The following is a 24,658-nucleotide window of genomic DNA, read 5'->3' as shown; positions in this document are numbered from 1 at the left end:
AGAAGTGAGTAGATAAGCAAGGCCAATGAATTCGTAAGAACAAACGACGTAAATGGGGAGTGGGGAGAGGGATAGAGATTAGTGATGATGGTGGAGGTGGTGGGGCGGCAATGACGATTATTTTCTTCTCTTTGCTTTTGTTTTTTTGCCTTTCTACTTTTTATTTTTTCAATTATTGTCGAGAAATAGAGATATTTGACTTAAAAGACCTTTTTTAGATAGAGGTAGAGGTCATGTGTAGGGTACATAATTGTTAAACTTATTTATTTATTTATTTTTTGCATGCACAAATTTGAAAATCTAAAAATTGAAAATATTTGAATGGAGGACTTTATTGGATTTGGGTCCTAGATGAGTAGATGGTAAAAACTAATTTAGAATGAGCAATTGAGGACAAAGTATGAAAGTTTAATTCAAATTTTCTATCCTTTTCACCACCTTACCCCTAGGGTCTACATCGAAATTCAGATTATTCAAACAATCGATTTTAAGTTGTAACTTTAAATTATCTTATTTTGAACAGCTCAATACACTTTTCTATATTACTTTTTGAACAATTCTATTTGTACATCTAAAGGTATATCGAATAGTTTACTCCCTCTCACATGCACGCATGACCCGCTTGAATAAAAAAATTCCAAAATATGGTCCCCGCCTCGTATTTTGAGTAGTCGACAAGGGATTAGATAAAAAAAATTCGGTACATGTAGCCTGGTCTTTACTTTTTTTAGTCCAAACCAATTCAAAGACTAAAAATCAAGCACTTATAAACCCAGGATTAATTACGCTAATGATCATTGAAATATTGAGTAATTATGTCATGACCATTGAATTTATTTTCTTAATAGTCACTCAAATTTCTAGCTGTTCCACTAACATTCACTCAGTTAAAAAAATAACATTAAATCAATATAACATCATTAAGTATCAACATGAAACCAAACAACGTTAATTATTATGTAAATTAACAAAATTGGAGAGTTAGGAAATATAATTTAGCATGTTCAGATGAGAAAACATAACATAACTTTAGTTTTGATCAGTTTTTTAAGCTTAATAAATTTTTACGCATTACAATAATCTTTCCTGATTCGACGTAATAGAAAATGCTATTTGATTGCATATTCACACTTTAGTTCGTCCTGTTGCAATATGGAATTATGCATTCTTTTTTGTTAATCTATGCGTTAAAAAAGAAAAGAAAAGACCAAATGTGAGGAAGTTACTAAATTTTATATTTATCATATATAATTATAATATGTAATTTATATGTTAATTTTATTGAATTTTTGTTTAACGTGATAGTTCGTAACATGACTACAACTAGGAATCAACGGCTTCTATTATGATTAGTTTTTGAGCTTAATTCGTATAGTAAATTTTCACGCATTACAATAATCTTTGCTGATTCAACGTAATAGAAAATGCTATTTGATGGCATATTTACACTTTAGTTTGTCCCGTTGCAATATGAAATTATGCATTCCTTTTTTCTTGTTAATCTATGCTTAAAAAAAAAGACCAAATGTGATGAAATGATTAAATTTATTATTTATCGCATATACTTATCTAATTTATATGTTAATTTTACTGAATTTTTGTTTAACATGATAGTTCGCAACATGGCTACAACAAGGAATCAACGTCGACACCAATGACAACATTTAGGTTTATTTGGGATGATGGTCATCAAAGCAATTGTGACATATAATGACATTAGGTGTTGTGTGATATATTCCAGCCGCATTCAAGATTCTTCCATGTCGAAATTGTTGAAATTTCAATTGCTTAATAAACAAGTAATTCGCACCAACATGCATGCATGAAGGATGAATAAGAAAATTTGAATTAAAACTCTCTACCTTTTGACGGCCACAACTTCAATTGCTTAGTGGAGAAGAAATCTATGCAAGAAGAGAATTTGAAATGAAATTCTCTAGCCGCAATTCTTGATTGGTTTTTGGCCACAAGTTTATGACGGTTTGTAGCCAAGATTTTTCTATAAATAGAGCTACCGTAAAGAGAATTAATATGTCCTTTGAGAGGAAGAAAAATAGGATAGAGAAGAGAGAAAAAAAAAGAGAGATTAGAGAGACTCTTTTGAGAGGTTTTTTTTGAGTTTGTAAACTCCGTTGTAAATTCTATTCAAGTAGAAATATAATTGTTTTTCCTCTTTTATTTTCTCTTCATGTGATCGGAGAATCACAACAAGTGGTATCAGAGTCAGGTTCATCAATTAACCCTCATAGTTTTGATAAAGCTTTTGCAAGTCAAGACGTCAATGGAGGAATCTTCATCAGGAGCTATGATCAAACTCACTGCCACCAATTACACACTGTGGAGGCCTCGGATGGAAGATCTCCTTAGTTGTAAGGATTTGTATGATCCCTTGGAAGCCAAAGGTGAAAACCCCGATCCTACCAAAGAGGCGGAGTGGAAGAAGCTAAATAGAAAAACTATCGGTCAAATTCGACAATGGATTGACCATAGTGTTTTTCACCATGTAGCACAGGAGACAGATGCATATGCTCTCTGGAAGATTCTGGAGGACATGTACCAAGCCAAGATCGCTCGAAACAAAGCCCTGTTGATGAGGCGTTTGGTGAATCTGAAGTTAAAGAGTGGAACTTCAGTTGCTGAGCACACCAGTGAATTTCAGAGCTTGGTAAACTAATTGTCATCTGTGGAGATGCCGCTTGGGAATGAAACACAAGCTTTACTACTTTTAAGTTCTTTTCTTGATAGTTGGGAGACATTAGTAGTATCTCTTAACAACTCAGCCCCTGATGGAAAACTTACCATGTCTATGGTTAAGGATGCCCTACTTAATGAAGAGGCCAGAAGAAAAGACATAGACACGAACCAATCACATGCCCTTGTCACAGTGAACCGAGGTAGACAACAAGGAGGCGTTCGAGGCAGGGGGAGAGGTAGAAGCAAAAGTAGGGGTAGATCTATAGATGGAAGGAAGCCTACTTATAAGTGCTACTATTGTGGTATGGAGGGCCACTTGAAGAAGAACTGCAGAAAATTGCTACAAGAGCAAGGCCACAACAGTTCGCAGCCAAAAAATAAGGAAGGAGAGACACTAGTCAATATTTCTGGAGAGGTGGCTATCTGCTCCATCCATGAGGAGACATGTCTTCATGTCTCAAACCAAGATATTGAGTGGGTAATAGACACTGCAGTATCTTATCACGCCACTCCACGCAAAGATTTCTTCACAACATACAAAGTCGGTGACTTTGGTGCAGTGAAGATGGGAAATACCAGTTCTTCTAAGATTATAGGAATTGGTGATATTAAGATACAAACGAACCTCGGGTGTAAAATAACCCTGAAGGACGTTCGACATGTACCTGATCTTCGGCTAAATCTACTTTCAGGGATAGCCCTTGACAAACAGGGCTATGTCAATCAATTTAGCAATGGCACATGGAAAATGATGAAAGGTTCCATGGTTGTCGCTCGAGGACATATATGCGGCACTTTATACAAGACTCATATGAAAATACATGCGGATAGCCTCAACGTAGTAGAACGTGAACCTTCTCAAAATTTGTGGCACCAAAGACTTGGTCACATGAGTGAGAAGGGATTGTCTATTTTGACAAAGAAGGAGCTAATCACAGTTGCTAAGGAAGTTGCGCTGGATCCTTGCAGTCACTGTCTATTTGGTAAGCAACATAGAGTCTCCTTCAATTTCTCTTCTACGAGACGATCAGAGTTGCTCAATCTAGTACACTCTGATGTTTGTGGTCCCTTGGAGGTTGAATCACTAGGCGGTAACAAGTATTTTTTAACATTCATTGATGACGCTTCTCGAAAGGTGTGGGCATATTTCTTGAAGACAAAGGACCAAGTATTGAATTACTTCAAATCATTTCATGCCATGGTAGAGCGTGAAATAGGAAAGAAGCTGAAATGTCTCCGCACAGATAATGGAGGCGAGTATACTTCCAAAGAGTTTGATGCCTATTGCAAGACATACGGCATTCGACATGAGAAGATGGTCCCACGTACTCCACAACATAATGGAGTCGCTGAGAGGATGAATCGGACAATCATGGAAAAGGTCAGAAGCATGATAAGTATGGCTAAGCTGCCAAAGCCATTTTGGGGAGAAGCTGTTTGAACCGCCTGCTACTTGATCAACAGATCACCATCTGTACCGTTGAATTTTGAAATTTCGGAGAAAGTATGGTCTGGTAAATATCCCTCCTATTCTCACCTGAGAGTATTTGGCTGTTTAGCCTTTGCACATGTATCCAAAGAGCTAAGACAAAAGCTAGATGCAAGGACCACTCCATGCATCTTTATAGACTATGGAGATGAGGAATTTGGATACAGATTATGGGACCCAAAGACAAAGAAGGTCATCAGAAGCAGGGATGTAGTATTCTATGAAAACCAAACATTAGAAGACATTGAAAAGCTCACAACATCTCCTAATTCTAATTTTGGTGCCCAAAATATTGCTCCAGATCCAGCACCAACACAATTCACCATAGATAACGACGATGAGCATGAGGAAATGCCGGAAGCAGAACAGGAGGATGAAGAAGGGGATATTGATCAGGGGGAGTCACAATCCTCTTCACCAGAAGTTGTTGGACCATCATATCATTCAGATGATGATGCACCTCCTGAAATCAACGATCCATAGGTAAGAAGATCTGAACGAGGACGGATTCCATCAACGAGATATCCAGAATCAGAGTACCTTTTGTTCACTGACGAAGGAGAGCCAGAGAGCTTTCAGGAAGCACAAACTCATATGGACAAAGACAAGTGGATACAAGCAATGCAGGATGAGATGGAGTCACTGCAGAAAAATCAAACATATGAGTTAGTTGAACTTCCGAAGGGAAAGAAGACATTAAGGAATAAATGGGTTTTCAAGTTCAAGAATGATAGCAGTGGAAAGGTGGTAAAACATAAAGCCCGTTTGGTAGTCAAAGGATTTCTTCAGAAGAAGGGAGTTGACTTTGACGAGATTTTTTCTCCTGTTGTAAAAATGGCCTCAATTCGAGTTATCCTTGGATTAGTAGCCAGTCTGAATCTAGAGCTTGAACAGATGGATATCAAAACAGCATTTCTTTATGGTGATTTATATGAAGAAATTTATATGGAGCAGCCAGAAGGTTTTGAAGTTTCAGGGAAAGAAAACTTCGTTTGTAAGCTAAAGAAGAGCTTATATGGTCTAAAGCAAGCACCCAGGCAATGGTACAAAAAGTTTGACTCTTTCATGGTGAGTCAAGGCTATAAAAGAATAGCTGCGGATCAGTGTGTTTATATTCAACACTTTTTGGATGGCAATTTTGTTGTTCTTCTATTGTATGTAGACGACATGCTGATCGTCGGACAAGATGCAATAAAAATCAGGCAGCTGAAGAAGGAACTCTCCAAGTTCTTCGACATGAAGGACTTAGACTTAGCTCAACAGATTTTGGGAATGCACATAACTCGAGATAGGAAGAATAGAAGGTTGTGGCTATCCCAAGAGAAGTATGTTGAACGAGTGATCAAGAGATTCAACATGCATAATGCCAAACCTGTCAACACTCCATTGGCCAACCGCTTCAAGTTGAGCAAAAGTTCATGCCCCTCATCCAAGAAAGAGATAAAGGAAATGTCATTCATACCTTATTCTTCAGCAGTTGGAAGCCTGATGTATGCCATGGTATGTGCAAGGCCAGATATTGCCCATGCAGTAGGCATGGTGAGTCGTTTTCTTTCTAATCCTGGAACGGAACATTGGGAGGCAGTCAAGTGGATTCTCAGGTACCTCAGAGGTACATCAAAGATATGTCTGTGCTATGGGGGAACTGATCCAATCTTGGAAGGTTATATAGATTCAGATATGGCGGGAGATCTTGACAGTAGAAAATCTACTTCAGGATTTCTCTACACTTTTGCAGGGGGAGCTGTTTCATGGCAGTCAAGACTACAAAAGTGTGTTGCTTTATCTACAACAGAAGCAGAATATATTGCAGTGACGGAAGCAGGTAAAGAAATGTTGTGGTTAAAGAGATTTCTCCAAGAATTAGGGATCAAGCAGGAAGATTATAATGTACATTGTGACAGCCAGAGTGCTCTTGACTTGAGTAAGAACTCAATGTATCACTCTCGAACAAAGCACATTGACATTCGCTATCATTGGATAAGAGAGGTGATGGATCAACAGCTGTTGAGACTAGTAAAGATTCACACAAATGAGAATCCAGCAGATATGTTAACAAAGGTCGTTATAAGGGAGAAGTTAGAGCTATGCAGAGACATAGCTGGGTTAGTTGTCCGATAGCAATTGATTTGAATGCGACTAGAGGGGGAGAATTGATATATTCCAGCCGCATTCAAGATTCTTCCATGCCGAAATTGTTGAAATTTCAATTGCTTAATAAACAAGTAATTCCCACCAACATGCATGCATGAAGGATGAAAAAGAAAAATTTGAATTAAAACTCTCTACCTTTTGACGGCCACAACTTCGATTGCTTAGTGGAGAAGAAATCTATGCAAGAAGAGAATTTGAAATGAAATTCTCTAACCGCAATTCTTGATTGATTTTTGGCCACAAGTTTATGACGGTTTGTAGCCAAGATTTTTCTATAAATAGAGCTATCGTAAAGAGAATTAATATGTCCTTTGAGAGGAAGAAAAATAGGATAGAGAAGAGAGAAAAAAAAGAGAGATTAGAGAGACTCTTTTGAGAGGTTTTTTTTGGGTTTGTAAACTCCGTTGTAAATTCTATTCAAGTAGAAATAGAATTGTTTTTCCTCTTTTATTTTCTCTTCACGTGATCGGAGAATCACAACATTGTGAACGACATCTCTTGAAAGAGAAATCACATTTATATGAATGTTTGGTATGGGTGATACAATAATTCAAGATCTACTTAGGATGAAAATAGGTCCATTTCAAAGATTATTGTGCTCATTTGTGAACTTATGGATCGTAAACATGTTCGAATTGAGGAACAAGTAGCTATTTTTATAGATATCGTCGGGCATGACCAACGTAATCAGGCTGGATGTTTTACTTTCTTTTAATCTGGTCAAATAGTGAGTTTTTACTTCCATTGAGTCTTACAAGCTTGTCTTGCATTGTATAGAGATGTTGTGATTAATGTTACTCCTCATAACTCACCACATGAAAAAGAAAAGTACTCCTTATTTTATTTTTTTTAGGTTTGTACGAGTAGTAGATTTAGTGAGTTAGAGTATTGTCCCACGAGAAATAAAATTTAATTAAGTGTAGTAGTCTTTAATTAGATTCAAATCGAACAAATTAAAAGTGATTTTTGTGATTTTTAATTATTCTAATTTAATCTACGAAAACGTATAAAATGTGAATTTAAAATGTACATGGGAAGAGTGTATTGGATTACGAATCCACCTATTATTTATCTATTCCAATTCTCGACTACGTAGCTAGTTTCGCTCTTGCATTCTTGACAATTGATAATTTTATTATAATTAATTTTCCTTTCCAAGACAAATTAAAACTATCCTATTCAAGACCTGATCCTATTCCTAGTCTGAATTCATGTGAATAAAACACATTCAATTTCACGATTATCTCAAAAATTGCACACGTGATAAATCGTATTCCTAAAATTTATTACACGTATGTTAATCATGCAATGTTCTAAATTTATTGTGAACCTCCCAGCACTACAACAAGCAACTATATATTTAATTGGTGATCAGACAATCAAATAATATAATTAAGCATGCAGAATTAATCAAGAATTACAAGAATTAAACTAAACCACGTGTCTTGAAATAAAAATAAATAATAACGGGTTTCATCTTCATCCAATACATCAAAGAAATCAGCCTATCATAATGTTGAAATTAAACACATAAAAGAGAAAAAAGATATCACCGAGAATCGACGAAACATGATTAATTTCCTTGCAATTGTTCTTGACTTCTGCACGTGTAATTTCTATATCTCCAAGGCAAACTTTTTCTATGAATTCCAGCTGAGTGCACGTTGGTCTATATGTTCCCAACTGCCATGTTCAATTTATTTGAAATCCTCATGCCCAATTGCCTTGTATTGATGCGTGTGTGAGTATAAAAATTAGCCCACTTCTATGACTTCTCTTTGCCAGCCGCCACTTTGTATGTATATCTCCCTATAAATTCCAAGTTGTTGCCTTTTAATTTCCCTACCAGCTGCACTCCTGTAATTATATATCTCCGTCCAGTAGCTGCCAAGCGTGTGTATATATAATATATTTCCTTCACTCACGTAGGCTACCAATGTTGACTCCTTTGCCTTTTTGTTTCAACAGTCCACAAAACTTTGTGTTTTGTGTATATACCTTACAAATTCAGCCCTCCTTCTGCCATCCAATTGTGGGTGTTGTATATATATAAAAATCTGCCAAAACCACTCAATTGTATGTGTATCTATTCAGTTCTAGCAGCCTTTTTTTTTTTTTAATTTGCTTTCTCCTAATTGGCGTGTGTTATTTTTTTTCCGTATATATATATATACACACACTTCAGCTGACAGCCCTATTTTTCTCCAAAATCCCAATTTATTTAATTCCAAATTGAGGCCCAATTAATAACTTATTTTCTCCAAGTCATCGAACTTTTAAGTTAATACAATGTAGTCATTGAGTTCCTCAATTGTGCAATCAACATCCTCTTCAATTTTCCTAATGTTGAATTTGATCTTCAATATTGCATCCAATAGCCAATTTTTTCTTCATTCTTTCCAATTACTTCAAACGGGTCCTTCACTAAAAACAAAAGAAAATTCACCTAAGTTAAATAGAAATTAATAAATTGACGACATATAAACTTAATAATGCGGCCTAAATAAATGCACAAATTGCACTTATCAGAGTTCATAGTTATTTCACTATATTTCTTAGAATTTCAATATTCTAATATTTTCAAAAGTATTCTTTTTTTAAAGGAAACTGTAGTGACAATAGATGGTACACATATTGCTGTGAACACATCCTTACAGGAGCAAGCTAGGCATCGTAATAGAAAGCAATTGATTTCTCAAAATATTTTTGTAGATTGCACATTTGATATGAAATTTACATATACGCTTGTCGGTTGGGAGGGGTCTGCATATGACGATCAATTGTTACTGTGTGCAATATTATGCCGAGGACATAATCTAACAATTCATTTTGGTAAGTTATATCACCATTTTGAAAGAATTTATTTCACACATAAATTATAATAATTAAACAATGACTACATTATGAACAACTCTAAATAGGTAAATATTATCTTGTCGATTCTGGCTTTCCATAGATTTCGAGATTTCTTGAACCATACTATAGGACTTGTTATTATCATAGAGACATAACATCAACCCTACCACAACTTTGATACACAAGCAAAGATAGTTCTTGCATGTTCTGCCATCTACAACTTCTTACAGATTGATGACGTAGAAGATGCTTGTGAGGATGACTTAGATAGTAGTGATGATAAGGTTAAGCATTGATGTACCTGACGATGAAACTCCAAATGCTCACATATCTTTCACATTTCAGGAAGCATGGTCTCATAAGAAGAATACAATTGCTGATTTAATGTGGCCTGATTATCTTTCCAATGAAATTTTGGATTAGATCCTGACACTGGATGTGTCACAATTGATGTACTAGCTTGGGAGGGATTTTTGAAGTTATAATATTTCATCAATCAATCAAATTATTAGTCATTACATATTAGTAATATAGTTTATTTTAAACACTGACTATGCATAAAATATATTCCACTCTTTTATTTTATTATTATTATTATTTTTTTTTTTGGCAGGGCAAACCAAAATTTGGAAAGTGGAGGGCCAAATTTTGTTTTCGTTGTGATGCTTTGGAGGCTATCTTTGAAAATGATTCTGATACAGGAGAACGTGCTATAATCGGCAATGACCTTTATTCCCTATTCATGGTATGTAATAGATCGTACATATAAAATTATATAATTCATATCATATAAAGATTATAACAAATTCTTCTTTTATTATTTTTCAGATGAAAATGTGAGAAGAATTAATGCGTGATTTAGTAATTGAGAATCTTGGTCATGATCCGCCTTTACTATTTTAAGATGACTTGTTTGGATAATTCAACAAACATATGTAAAAGTATGATATTTATGTTAATTTGAATTGCTATTTTCTTATAATAGAGTTTTTTTTTTTTTGCTTTTTATGTAATACGCTGGACAAAATCAGATAATTATTTATTGAATTGATTATATAGATTATGTACTAATTACTTTAATTAATTCCGTATATGAGTGAAAATCTGAATTGGTAAGGCCATTTTCCTATCACATTATCATCGAAATATGACTTCTTTTAAAAATCGCAATCATGATGTGCATGCAATATTAATTTAATTATGAAGGCACCGTTGTTTAGCATTTCTAAAATTTGATCGATTAATTTTCATTGAAAAATGACCTTTTCAATGGAAAAAGTGACAATTTTCATGGAAAATAGTGATTGTCAAACAACTAGGGTTGGAAAAAAATGATCATATCTATGGAAAATAATGGCTATCAAACACCAAAAGATAGAAAACTGTAATATTTTCTCGGTTGAAAATCAAGTCAATCAAATACATGTAACAATTTCCATGTAAATAATTTCTAGGCAGTTGAATTACCTAGCAAATACTTTCTTTTCATGTAATTTATATGCTTGCAATCAAAGGTAGCCTAATAGAAACAAGTTAAGAAACTAGCTCCAAACTTAAAAAAGAAATAAAAAAATTGCTAAACCGATCCAGTCGTGTGTGCCTCTTTTTGTACCCAAGAAAGAAAAGAACCCAAATTTCCCAAAGGTACAACCCTAGAAAGCACACATTTAGAGAAATTTGATCAATGGTGGAGTCTAAAAGAAGCCTATATATATAGAATAATGCTATTGCCCCCGGGCATAGCCCAGTGGTACAAAGGATATGAGTGAGATTATCTCACGTCTTGTTGGCAGCCGCAGTGTGGGGGTTCGATTCCTGAGACATGAAATTGGACTTCTTGTAGGCGCAGTGTACAGGAAGCTCTTGTTCCCTGGCCTACTGGGGCACATCCCGTGATTTATCCCTCTCACAAAGCTCTAGGGGTGGGACGGTGGGGGCCCTCAAGGTTGGAGTTCAACCTTTATATAGAAGAATGCTATTTATCATTATGATGATGGATTGTCATATCATCGATGTTCCATCACTATGATGATAAATAGCATTCTCGATATTCGTTTCGCTACACCTTCATCCACCTAATCTCATCTCCAATCTTCATGACCATGGTTTTGCTTCCGTATCTTGCACGATTTCAATTCTTTTTGTTTACTTTCATATATTTTACCAAGAAATTGAATTTTCAAGAAAAAATATAGTTAACTTTGAACGAGTATGAATTTCCTTTTATGGGTTGGGTAAGTTGTACAAACATAATTTTTAACCGGGATACAAGACTTAGGCTATTGACAAACTATTAGTTTTTTAGAGAAAAAATGGCCCTTTAAATTTGATCAAGGTCTTTGAATTGTGTATTGGCTAAATGGTAGTTAGCAAGTATGGCATGCAATAGCTTTGGGGGAAGTTTCAGATAAAAAATTGTGATGTAGAAGCATTTTATCATATGTATTTTCATGACATCAGCAGAGACATTTTTGAGATATGTTTTTTCATTGAGGTGTTTGTTAAGAGATAAAAATCCCATATCAATTAAATACCGAAATATTGATCAACTTAAAAAGATTTTGAGCTACTCCTCTTAACAAGATTGATCTTATTAAGATGGATTCCAAGTCTTAACAGTGTTGGAACCTGGAATTGTGTACACCTTGATTCTATGTTATTCCGAGTTACTGGAAATTTAATGTAAATTCCTGTTTATTTCACTATTTGGGTGCATTGTGGTTTTTGATCTTGTCAGCAAGTAATATTCAGAGTTTCTAAGCTAAGTTTGGAAGAAGGTATATTTTCTCCAGTGTCCTTTGAATCTGGGTTATGAGATCCCAAAGACACTGGGGAAAATCCCCACACATCTATTGCACTCTTTTCTCTATGATAATAGTATAGACTTCCAATCTCCATTGAGATTGAAGAGGTTACATTCGTCACTAATGGTGGAATATGCCAGGAAGTGGACTGGATGTTGGAAATAATACTGTGATTGAGGATATTACTCCTCAATCATAATCTTCCCATAGCATGCCAATGCTAATCACGTAATTGAAGGAGGCTAATTTACACGGTTTCCATTTCATTGTAAATTATTGATTTGTATTCCATTTATACTATCTTGTAAAGTTCTATATAATGCAATACGATACACCACTGAAATTAAGGTGAATTTTAATCATTCTTATGGTATCAGAGCCAAGTGGTTTAACATACATACCACATATCATGTTCTTCTTCTTCCCTTCGTGGCTTCTGAAACTTCTGCCACCCTTATTCCTTTCAATACCTTAATCCACATGATCACCATCAAACTTTCCTCCTCAAATTATCTTCTCTGGAAAGCCCAACTCCTCCATCTTCTTGAAAATCAAGAATTATTAGGACATGTTGATGGCACCCTTGTGCAGCCTCTAAAACTTGACGCTACCACTTCTCTCACGCCAAGTGACAAATACCTAGCATGGAAAGCTATTGATCAGCGTCTCCTCAGTTTGTTACTTTCCTCCCTCACAGAGGAAGCCATGGCTGAGGTAGTTGGCCTCTCCACCGCACGAGACGTGTGGCTGGCACTAGAAAATGCATTTAGCCATCGTTCTAAAGCTCAAGAACTACGCCTTAAGGATGACTTGCAATTAATGAAACGCGGCAATAGATCGATTGTTGAGTATGCCCGTTCCTTCAAAGCAATTTGTGATCAACTACATGCAATTGGTTGTCCAGTTGATGGTACTGACAAGGTGCACTGGTTTCTCCGCGGGCTCGGTACTGATTTCTCTAGTTTCTCCACAACACAAATGGCCCAAACTTCTCTGCCCTCATTTGCAGATTTAGTCTCAAAGGCCGAAAGTTTTGAAATTTTTCAGAAATCCCTTGACTCATCTTCTCCAGCAGCGACAGCCTTTATTATCACAAAAAATTCCACCCATCATGATGGCTCTTCTCGTAGTCATTGGGGTCGCTTCGGTGGGCGTGGCAGCAGTTCATCTGGTCGTGGACAAGGACGCTCCAACTATAGCCAATGGCATTGTCCACTAAGATGCCAGATTTGGAGGATGGATGGCCACTTTGCCGATCGGTGCCTTCAACGCTATGATCGAAATGAGACACCAGCTCACCTTGCTGAAGCCTTTACGAGATCTTGTTCTCTAAATGAAGATGTGGGCTCTGACTGGTATTTGGATACAAGGGCTTCAGCCCATATGACCATGGATCACTCTAAATTGGATCAGGCCACAAATTACATGGGTAAGGATTGTGTGGTTGTTGGGAATGGTGCCTCACTGCCCATTACCCATACTGGTAAAATTTCCCCTACCCCAAATCTACATCTTCTTGATGTCCTAGCTGTACCTTGCCTTACCAAGAATTTACTTTCCATCAGTAAATTAACATCAGATTTTCCTTTATCCGTTACCTTTACTAATAACATATTCACTGTACAGAATCGCAAAACAGGAAGGGTGGTGGCAACCGGCAAGCGTGATGGAGGCTTATATGTACTTGAGCGAAGTCATTCTACTTTTATTTCTGTTCTTAAAAATAAATCGCTTCGTGCGTCCTATGATTTATGGCATGCACGACTTGGACATGTCAATCATTCTGTTATTTCTCTATTGAATAAAAAAGGCCAGCTTTATCTTACATCTTTGTTGCATTCTCCAACTTTATGTGGCACATGTCAAATTGCTAAAAGTCATCGCTTGCCTTATTCTCGAAATGAACATAGGTCATCGAAAACACTTGATCTTATCCATTGCGACATTTGGGGTCCGTCTCCAGTCAAATCTAATTTAGGATTTGTCTATTATGTCATTTTTATCGATGACTATTCTCGTTTCACGTGGCTCTATCCTTTAAAATTGAAATCTGACTTTTATAATGTTTTTATTCAATTTCACAAATTTGTGGAAAATCAATACTCTACTCGAATTAAAATTTTCCAAAGTGACGACGGTGGTGAATTTACCAGTAATTTCTTCCAAGATCATCTCCGCTCTGGTGGCATTCACCATCAGCTCTCATGTCCATACACACCTGCCTAAAATGGTCGTGCTGAAAGAAAATATCGCCATGTAACTGAGATGGGATTAGCACTCCTTTTTCACTCCTACATTTCTCCTCGCTTTTGGGTTGACGCGTTCAGCACTGCAGCTTACATCATCAACCGCTTGTCTATACCACTCCTTGGAGGTAAATCACCTTTTGAGATTTTGTATGGTAACCCTCCGAACTATGAAAACTTTCACCCTTTTGGTTGTCGTGTGTTTCCTTGCTTACGAGATTATATGCCTAACAAATTTTCTCCTCGCACCATCCCATATATTTTCTTAGGTTACATTCCCTCCCACAAAGGGTTTCGTTATCTCGAGCCTTCCACCTCTAGGCTCTATATTACTCGCCATGCTCAATTTGATGAAACTCATTTTCCTTCCATTGCTACCTCTCAAGCTCAACCCATATCCTCCCTTAACTTTTCCAATTTTCTGGAACCTAGCCTCATCCATGCAGATCCACCTCTCCCACTCCCTGACACTCGTTCTTCACAACTCACTCAATCTAGTTCTAATCCATGTATTATGTGTACTGATCCAGTGATTGAGTCTTTGCAGGATCCTCATTCTCTTGCAGGTGCCTCTTTACAGACCTCGGTTCCAAGTTCATCTCCTCTTGAACCTGGTGCAGATTCCGCACCTACTGCAGTGGTCCCGTTGGCCACTCATCCTATGCTTACAAGAGCTAAAGCTGGCATTTTCAAGACTCGATATCCAGCCAATCTTAGTTTCTTGGGCTCTTCTGGTCTTCTTTCTGCTCTTTTTGCATCGACTGAGCCCAAAGGTTTCAAATCTGCTGTTAAAAATCCTGCTTGGTTTGCTGCCATGGATGAAGAAATTCATGCATTACAGAATAATCGCACCTGGGTTTTGGTACCTCGCCCTGCCAACACCAACATTGTCGGCTCCAAATGGGTATTCCGAACCAAATACTTACCTGATGGATCTGTTGAGCGCCCTAAAGCCCGCCTTATTGCCAAAGGTTATACACAGGTCCCTAGTCTTGACTATACTGATACTTAGTCCCGTAATCAAGGCTACTACTGTTCAGGTTGTACTTTCTCTCGCTGTTACACAAAAATGGCCTCTTCATCAACTTGACATAAAAAATGCATTCCTTAATGGCACTCTTACTGATCAAGTTTATATGGAACAGCCTCTAGGATATATTGATCCTCACTTTCCTGACCATGTTTGCCAGTTGAAGAAAGCTCTTTATGGTCTCAAACAAGCCCCTCGTGCTTGGTTTCAGCGCTTCAGCTCCTTTATTATTCGCCTTGGGTTTTCTTGCAACCGTGCGGACACATCTCTATTTGTCTTTCATCAGAAGTCCGATATTATCTATTTACTTCTTTATGTTGATGATATCATTATTACAGGCAACAATTCTTCACTTCTTGCCCGCTTCACTTGTACACTTAACTCTGAGTTTGCCACTAAAGACTTAGGCTCTCTCAGCTATTTTCTTGGTCTTGAAGCTACTCCAACTTCTGATAGTCTCTTCATCAGTCAGCTCAAATATGCACGAGACATTCTTACTCGAGCTCAATTACTTGACAGTAAACCTGTTCACACGCCCATGGTTGTTTCTCAACATCTTTTTGCTGATGGTTCTCTGTTTTCAGACCCTACTCTCTATAGATCCCTCGTCGGTGCACTACAGTACTTGACTATCACAAGGCCCGACATTGCTCATGCTGTCAACTCTGTCAGTCAATTCTTACACGTTCCCACTGATGATCACTTTCTGGCTGTTAAACGCATCCTCCGCTATGTCAAATGAACCATTCACTATGGTTCTCTGTTTTCAGACCCTACTCTCTATAGATCCCTCGTCGGTGCACTACAGTACTTGACTATCACAAGGCCCGACATTGCTCATGCTGTCAACTCTGTCAGTCAATTCTTACACGTTCCCACTGATGATCACTTTCTGGCTGTTAAACGCATCCTCCGCTATATTAAAGGCACCATTCACTTTGGCCTACATTTTCGCCCTTCCACTTCTCCCGGTGCTCTTGTAGCCTATTTTGATGCTGATTGGGCTGGCTGCACGGATATTCGTCGTTCAACCTCTGGTTATTCTATCTATCTTGGCGACAATTTAGTTTCCTGGTGTGCCAAGAAACAGCCGACTGTCTCTCGTTCCAGCTGTGAATCTGAGTATCGTGCCCTTGCCTCCACTGCCGCTGAACTCATCTGGCTCGCACATCTCCTGCATGACTTCAAGGTATCCATGCCTCAACAGCCCACTTTTTTATGTGACAACAAAAGTGCCATTTTTTTAAGCTCCAATCCGATTTCACACAAGCGGGCCAAGCATGTTGAATTGGACTACCACTTTCTTCGTGAGCTTGTTGTCGCGGGAAAACTTTGTACACAATATGTCCCATCTCATCTACAAGTTGCTGATATCTTTACCAAGAGTGTTCCTCGACCTCTATTTGAGCTCTTTCGTTCCAAGCTTCATGTCCGATCAAATCCGACGTTGAGCTTCCGGGGGGGGGGGTGTTGGAAATAATACTGTGATTGAGGATATTACTCCTCAATCACAATCTTCCCATAGCATGCCAATGCCAATCACGTAATTGAAGGAGGCTAATTTACACAGTTTCCATTTCATTGTAAATTATTGATTTATATTCCATTTATACTATCTTGTAAAGCTCTATATAATACAATACGATATACCACTGAAATTAAGGTGGATTTTAATCATTCTTACTGGACACATTCAATGAATGAACCTCGTAGGAGATAAACTAAGAGCTAAATCAGCTGGCTTCTTGTTTTTATTTTGAACTGGAAAATTTGTAGCTTACAATCAACCCTAGCAAAGATATTCTATTCCATTTGATTTCCAAAGGCACCTCAAGTTAGTTGCTTGTTCTGTCAATGCCCATAGTCTAAATCTCTTCCTGTAATTGCTTTAAAGTAAATGGACTTCAATGGCCTTCACTCTCCCTCTAAAACTATGACCTTGGTAGTAGCTTACTGGTTTTCTTGAGAGGTTTAAAGTTTAATGTTGCCAGGTCCTCAATTCTTGCACGAATGCGAGAATAACCCTAGGTGGATTTGAGAACGATGGAAACTGGTCTCCTCAAGTCCTACTTTTCTCACATTTAGTTGATGTTTTTAACTGGTGCTACGGTTAAGATTCATATATATTTGTGTCTACTACGCTGCTTCTATGGTCTCAAATTATTAGTCGAGGAGTTAGGAATAACTAGCCACACTACAACAAAAGTGCGTTTTTACAGCATGCCGTTAAAGACTACTATCTACGGCATGGGCTATATGTATGCCGCAAAAAATCATTAACTTGACGTATTGACGGCGTGCATTTGTGCAAGTCGTAAAATGTGAATTTTTACGGCATTTTTTTAGAGCATGCCGTGTATGTTGAAAAAAGTGGACCATTTAAATGCCCTTTTTCCTGCTTTTATTTCCATTGTCTTTTCGTTTTGTCCCAATTGTCTTTAGTTTTACGAAACAGGGGACGGCGTCTTTGTTCCTTTCGCGTCGTTCTCTACCAATTACCATGCCTTCAATCGGCCGTCAACCTTTCAATTAGCCCCCAGCTGTGAGCCCACCTTCAATCCTGTGCTCTCCCTCCCTTTTATCTTGTTTTTTCCCAAATCCCATTTGGCTTTCTCAACTCCAGTAGTCGCCGTCCATTTGTAAGGGTCTCCACCACCGTGTGTCCGCTTGAGTGTCGCTGGTGCATGTGACTTGTGAGCCCTCTCTTCTCTTTTTTTTTCCCTCATCTTTGAGTTCATTTATGGATGGTGATTACAGATTAACAGATTGATTATTTGTGATTTATTATATATATTGATAGGTGAATTTATGGATGTAATGTTGCAATTTGTGAATTTGTGATTTGGGGTTTATGATTTGCTATATTATGAGCCGTGACATTACTTCATAACTTTGATATTGCTGAGTGCAAGTTGTAGTATCGAGAAAGCCTTACGTTGGATTTGGGCTTAGAAATAAGCACTTCACCATGGATTTGAGACAATGAACTTATGTTGTTTGGCTTCTCCTTTGAGTTGAATGTAAAATCCTTTTTGATAGCTGAAAATCAGCTTTCCTTCTTCCTCATGTTTCTAGCATTACTGGTATTATCTGGATAAGCAGAAAATATCCTATAGTTAAGGCGTTAAGATCCAAATAATTAAAGAGGGGATTGAAAGTACATTTTGTTGTAGTGACAAATATCGTATGTCCTATGTAACCAGGAAGAGACACAAAATGGAACTATAAGTGAATGTCCCAACCTACTGGTACTGTTCAGCCCCATTAAAGAAATTGTGTTGTAACGTGTTGGTCCGGTGCACTTTGCTATTTGTAACTTCTATTATTTTTACTTCACATTGAGGTGTAAAATAGAGAGTCACAGTACGTAATCTAAACACAGGATTGAGTTGGGATAGGTGCGTGTGTGAGAGGGAGGGAGAAGAAATTGGTTGTAACTTTTGCATACGTTATCCGTTTTGGGCCCATAACCCTATTCTGGAAAGCTCGCGTTGACTCTGGATGAACTCATGGCTTTGCTGTGATGTATGATGTATTTTAGCCGTTTGAATTCGTTTACTGGGTCTAAACGGCATTTAAAGTTTCTTAGTTTCTTGATTTCTTTGGTTTTGAAAAGAAAGATGATTCTCCTGTCATATGCTAAACATGCCAATTACCGGGTGTATTCTCTATGCCATGGTCATTGAGAATAGATTCTTCCATCACCTTCTTCCTTTTGTAGAATATAAAATAGATGCAGACTACCAAAAATATTACTCCTGCAACTGCTCCAATTGATATTCCAGCAATGGCTCCACCTGAAATTCCTGCCATATATGACTCTAATTAGACTTCCAAAGGCTAAGGAAATCAAGGTAAGAACTATTGGACCATGAGAAACAGAAGATTCAACCAATTTTAAAATCAAGAAGTTGATGGTTGGTTGATTCGATATGACACTTTTTATTACAGATTAATACGAACTAGATGGATGATGGTAATTGGTGGTGCTATATGCCGTGGATTGATGGAAAGATCTTATAACTAAATTAACCTTCTTCTTTTTTTGCGTGTGTGTGTTCAAGTGTTTAAAATTTAGAGTCTTGAAATTGTATTAATTTCCTATGAGTTATGATGTTATGTTTAGAAATTATTGCAATTTTTCTTTAGTTCATATTTCAAAGTACTTGTATAAGTTTCTCTTTACGTTATGAAATGATTCTTCGTAATGATTTGAATGTAGCTCTTGTTTAATTTTTTTCTCCTCATGTTCTGCACTTCCTCATGTATATAGAATTTTGTTTTGTAATCATTTTTAGGTGTGCTGGTAATTACATAAATAGACAATTCTTTTAAAAATTATATTAATATTTACTTATGCACGCCGTAAAAAGTAACTATACGGCGTGCAAGGCGTGCTATTTGCATGCCGTGAATAAATTATCTTTTATGGCATGCTTTTTGCACACCGTGAATGAAATATCTTTTACGGCGTGCGTCTGCACGCCATAAAAGATGGAAAATGGCATTTATAAACAGTGTGCAATGCACGCCGTGAATGAAATATCTTTTACGGCGTGTGTCTGCACGCCGTAAAAGATTAAAAAACGGCAGTCGTGGACGGCGTGTATTGCACGCCGTAAAATGTAATTTTTTTTACGGCGTTGCTTTGTACGGAAAGAGATTTTTATTGTAAAAAGCCTATTCTGTTGTAGTGCCATTTCATTTGATTATTCTATAAATTTTACTTGGTTCCCTTTTCCCCGTCCTTTCTCTTCTTCACTTTCTTTTCTCCTTCTCCTATAATCGTTTGATTGCATCCTTCATAAGTGGATTGTTTAAATCCTTCCATCAGCTACTCGTCATTTAGTTGGTCATGATTTTGCTTGTTAACTCTTGCAGGTAACTCCAGAAGAATCATGGCTGTCCTTTGACCAAAAGCTACTGTCCTTCACAACAGGGTATTATTTCAATTCCCATTTCGATCTGCAATAGTAGATTTATGACATACAACCTTTCAGGTTCGTGCATTTTCAGGGTCTTTTGCTACAGTAGGATGTGGCGACGTCAGAGCGAAGTTCTTGAAATGGTTCACAACTTGGTTATGTTTTATCCCTTATTTATGTAAAACTCAAGAAAATATTACATGTTTATTCTTTTATGGTAAAAGGAGACTAGCCAACATTGTCCAGTTTATACTCGTTTCTTTGCCTAGGAAATGTTTTTGTTTAAGTAACTTATTATCGATTTATTTACTTGTATAAGAAAATTTAATGTTCATTAAGCCATGCACAAGTTATACTTTATTACTTTTGAGCTATAACAGAATGTTGTTCATATGTGGGTGCGATCATATCAACACTGAACTATTGAATAATAATATCTCGAACTCCACAAAATATGCTCAGAGCAAATTTATAACACAAGCACATATTAAAGTAGAAATAAAGAATTAGAAAGGTCCGGAAATGCACTAATTAATAATTATGGACGTGGAATCAAGCAACAGAGAAGCAATTATTGTGGTATAATCTAGTTATAATTAAAAAAGCAGATGCTAAACTCAGTGAAAGGAAATGAAAGCAAACACAAAAGCACTTTACATTTTTCTGAATAATATATCAACATAAATAAATCAAAAGTATTCTTATCCACTCATGATTTCAAGGCACATTAGCATTGTTTGCGGGGGCATTTGCTTCTTAATTTAAAATAAATACTCCAATTTCCCACTATTTTCTGGTCTCAACTCGTTCTCACGGACATACTGCTAAATCAAATCATATTATCAATAAATTTAGAGTCGATTACGCATTATGCTTTAATGATTAAGCCATAATCCCCAAGTCTATGAGCAATAATAAATCAACGAAATTATATGCACTCAAAGTGAACCCATATATATGAAGTGGTTCTCCCTCTGTGACAGAATTACGTTCACTTTTTCGCTGCAGATTTTTTACTATAATAAATTATTAAGGGTATTACAAGTAACAAGATTTTGCACACGTTTTTCTTTAGAAGAACAGCCCCTCCCAAATTAAAGATAGAAAGAAAGACTTTATGTATATGATAGGAATATTATAGTGACCTAATACATGTAAAATGCCAAATATATATCTTCGTAATTAAAGAAATTTGGCAAGGTCGATCTACAGTTGAGGAAAAAAAAAAAAAAAGTGCAGTGCAATTAAATTCTCCACAGTCGAACACTATTTTCTCACTCCAAAACTATGTAATAAATAGGGAGTTGATCTTTCCTTTGTGCCAAAAGTAAGCAGAAAATGGGTGCTCTTGACTATCTTTCAAACTTTTGCACTGTCACCAGCACTAGAAGAAGCAAAAGGAAGCCATTGCAGGTACTCATTACATACTACCTACACCAACATTTTTAAATCACTTGCTGTCTATGCACACACACCCGTGTGAGTCTGTGTGTGTTAAATTTGCTTATGTTGAGTCTTTTTATTTCCACTTATATTTGTTTGCCTTTTTCCTTAATTTCTCAGACAGTTGAGATCAAAGTGAAAATGGATTGTGATGGATGTGAGAGGAGTCAAGAATGCTGTCAAAAACATCAAAGGTTTTATCATCTCGCTCTACATGCATGTGTCTTCCATTTTTGAAGCTTTTCCTTCTCAAGTTTGAAAGTTTATATCATTTTTAAAATTAGGGTTTTAAAGCATTTGGATAAAAACTTGCATATATCCGATTTCATAAATTGCTAGATACACGTGTGAGTATTTTGGAATTATGAATATACTTTCGTCTCTTGAGACCTTCCAAAACTCAACATCAAGTTTCGCACGTATGATAAGGTAGATTAGATAGTACTAAATAATATTAATTAGAAATGAAAAATAAATTATGCCCTCTTGAGCATTAATGGGTAGGGACTTGAAACATCAAACATCTCCTCATTTAGTTCCGAGAAGAGAAATTATATATATGTCCAATATTTAATGATGGTTGAAACAACCAAGATGTATGTCATCCAACTCGACCACATACTCTTTCTTAATGACATATTTGACTCTCTAAACAAACATAATTACTATTCAGTATCATCCAATACTGCTTACCAAATATATACTTAAGATGTTATGCTTTACTATTTCTCCCTCGCACCCTCTTGATACACGTTCTTTAGGTGTGACAAACGTGGAAGTTCGACGGAAACAACACCGTGTAACGGCGATTGGCTATGTTGATCCAAACAAGGTGTTGAAAAGTGTGAAGAGCACAGGAAAAATAGCTGAGTTCTGGCCTTATATCCCTTACAATCTTGTTCAATATCCTTATGTATCTCAAGCCTATGACAAAAAAGCTCCTTCTGGTTTTGTAAGAAATGTTGCACAAGCTGTTCCTGTGCTGAATGCATCTGATGAAACAATCACATATCTTTTCAGTGATGATAATCCAAATGCTTGTCATATTATGTGAGGATTGTTTATGTAATTCTAGATTCGAGTCAAAGAAGATGATTATTTTTTTCTTTCATCTTTCATGTCGAATATGTATCTTAGGCATATCAGATGAACTATCGGACACAATGTTTATGTTGTGTCGTTATAGCTAATATCTCGTGTTTCTTTCTTAATCTTGTCACTCAACTTATGATAAAGTGTTACATTAGTCAAAGAACACTTGTTTTTCTTTAAAATTACTGTTAATTTTTCTGACAGAATGCCTGATTTGGACGACCTCTATGTCGATGTTACATTAGATACATGCAAGAAATTTTATTAGAAAATTTAAATGTATTGAAACTGAATGACCAAACTGACACAAAAATAAATTTCAGCAGACTTTCAAACAAAATAAAGTTCATTGACATTATGAAGGAAACTTCACTGTAAGTTGAGTGACTAGGTTTTTTTTTAAAATAACCCTAATCGAGTGTATTGGATGAATTATCCCGTATAATATATATGCACATATACTTTTGTTGGCTATGATTAATTGAGAACACGACTCTTTTTTGTCTATGACACCTGTGTACAACTAATATTTTACGAGTTTTTGCACACTATTTTGTTTTGTTTAGATCTAATCGAGTGTGTCAAGTGTATCATTTATCTTTTATTGGTAGTGAACAATCTAATCTTTAAAGTATATGATAAGTATATTTTATATACTTATCCAGACCAGTAAATTGAAGTATTTGTCAGTGATTTAAAAGAGTTATAGCTTAATTTTGTATTAATTATGTTTATTAGTATGAACTCAATGTAAATTGGTGGATTTAGCAGACAAGAACGAAAACGTGCGAAATGAGGAATTCCAAAATTTGAGAACCAAAGTGTAAACATCCAATAGTGGATTTGGATCACAAAATGAAGATTGAAGATCATATGACATCAATTGGATACAATTGGTGGTCAAAGAAGTGAAATAGAGTTGAAGTATTTGGACAAATCAATTGTCAGCTGAAAAAATTATGCTTCGAATTTTTAGCTTTAATTTGAAACCCATTTTTCGGATATCAAACTTTTGAATTGGAAAATTATGCCTTGGAAGAATGTAGCTCTTTGAGTTAGCTTTCCAATGCACTTCAAATCACCTTAATCGGAGTTCGGAAGAGAAAGTTATAAAAGGGACAACATTGCATAAAACGACGTGCAAGCATTGGCATTTCTCCGCACGCGTGGCACCTTGATATGCATTTCTTGAGAGCAAAATCATTGACCAGTGTGCCCGCAATGAACTATATGGTGCGCGCATGAGGTCAAATTTTCTGTGATAGGCCAATTTCCTTATTCCGATGAAATTCTACATGAAAATAATATTTTGACATACTATATATACCTAAACACGTCCAAAACATATGGAACCTCTCTTAGACCTAAAAATATCTATATTCTACGTATTTTGGAGGAGATGAACAATGTTAGGCGTCAAGATCAACGGGGATTATACAAGTTTATTGAAAAATATTCATCTATTTTCAAGATTCAAGCTAAGAAATAGGATTTCTTCATAATTTCTTCTTTTCGGGCGATGTTTTTTCAATATTTCTTGTATAATTTAATCATTAGAACGGTATGCTAGTTTTTCTACTATATTGGATGAATGATGAACCCTATTGCATATTTGTTTTGATTTAAGACTATTAATTTAGTTATTTCTTGATTTTTTAAAATTGATTGTATTATTTAATTGATTGGCCACCAATTGAATAATTAGTTGTTTATTGTAGTGTTGGGAGACTCGCAATAAGTTTAAAATGCCACAAAATTAACATATGTAGATAGAATTATGAATAATTTTTATCACATACGTAATCACATAGATATCCTATAACTTAATGCATTTTGGTTATATGAATTCGGATTAGGAATATGATCAAGTCGTGATTAGAATAGATTTAATTTATCTTAAAAAAGAGAATTATATACACTAGTGT

At 36.3% G+C, this 24,658-nt stretch overlaps 1 protein-coding gene and 1 pseudogene across 1 annotated transcript; both read left to right on the top strand.

Annotated features, from left to right (window-relative positions):
* Positions 1-2,281: 2,281 nt before the first annotated feature.
* LOC111371551 lies at positions 2,282-2,674 on the top strand. The gene has a single exon (XM_022993606.1). It carries the CDS (start codon positions 2,282-2,284, stop codon positions 2,672-2,674), a length of 393 nt encoding a protein of 130 aa, XP_022849374.1.
* An 18,798-nt stretch (positions 2,675-21,472) lies between these two features.
* Positions 21,473-22,798, top strand: LOC111375636 (annotated as a pseudogene).
* Positions 22,799-24,658: the final 1,860 nt, after the last annotated feature.

This window comes from Olea europaea, chromosome 2 (assembly GCF_002742605.1).
Source record: "Olea europaea var. sylvestris chromosome 2, O_europaea_v1, whole genome shotgun sequence".
NCBI lineage: Eukaryota > Viridiplantae > Streptophyta > Magnoliopsida > Lamiales > Oleaceae > Olea > Olea europaea.
Note: the sequence above shows the minus strand (reverse complement) of the source record. Positions and strands in the feature narration are given on the sequence as shown.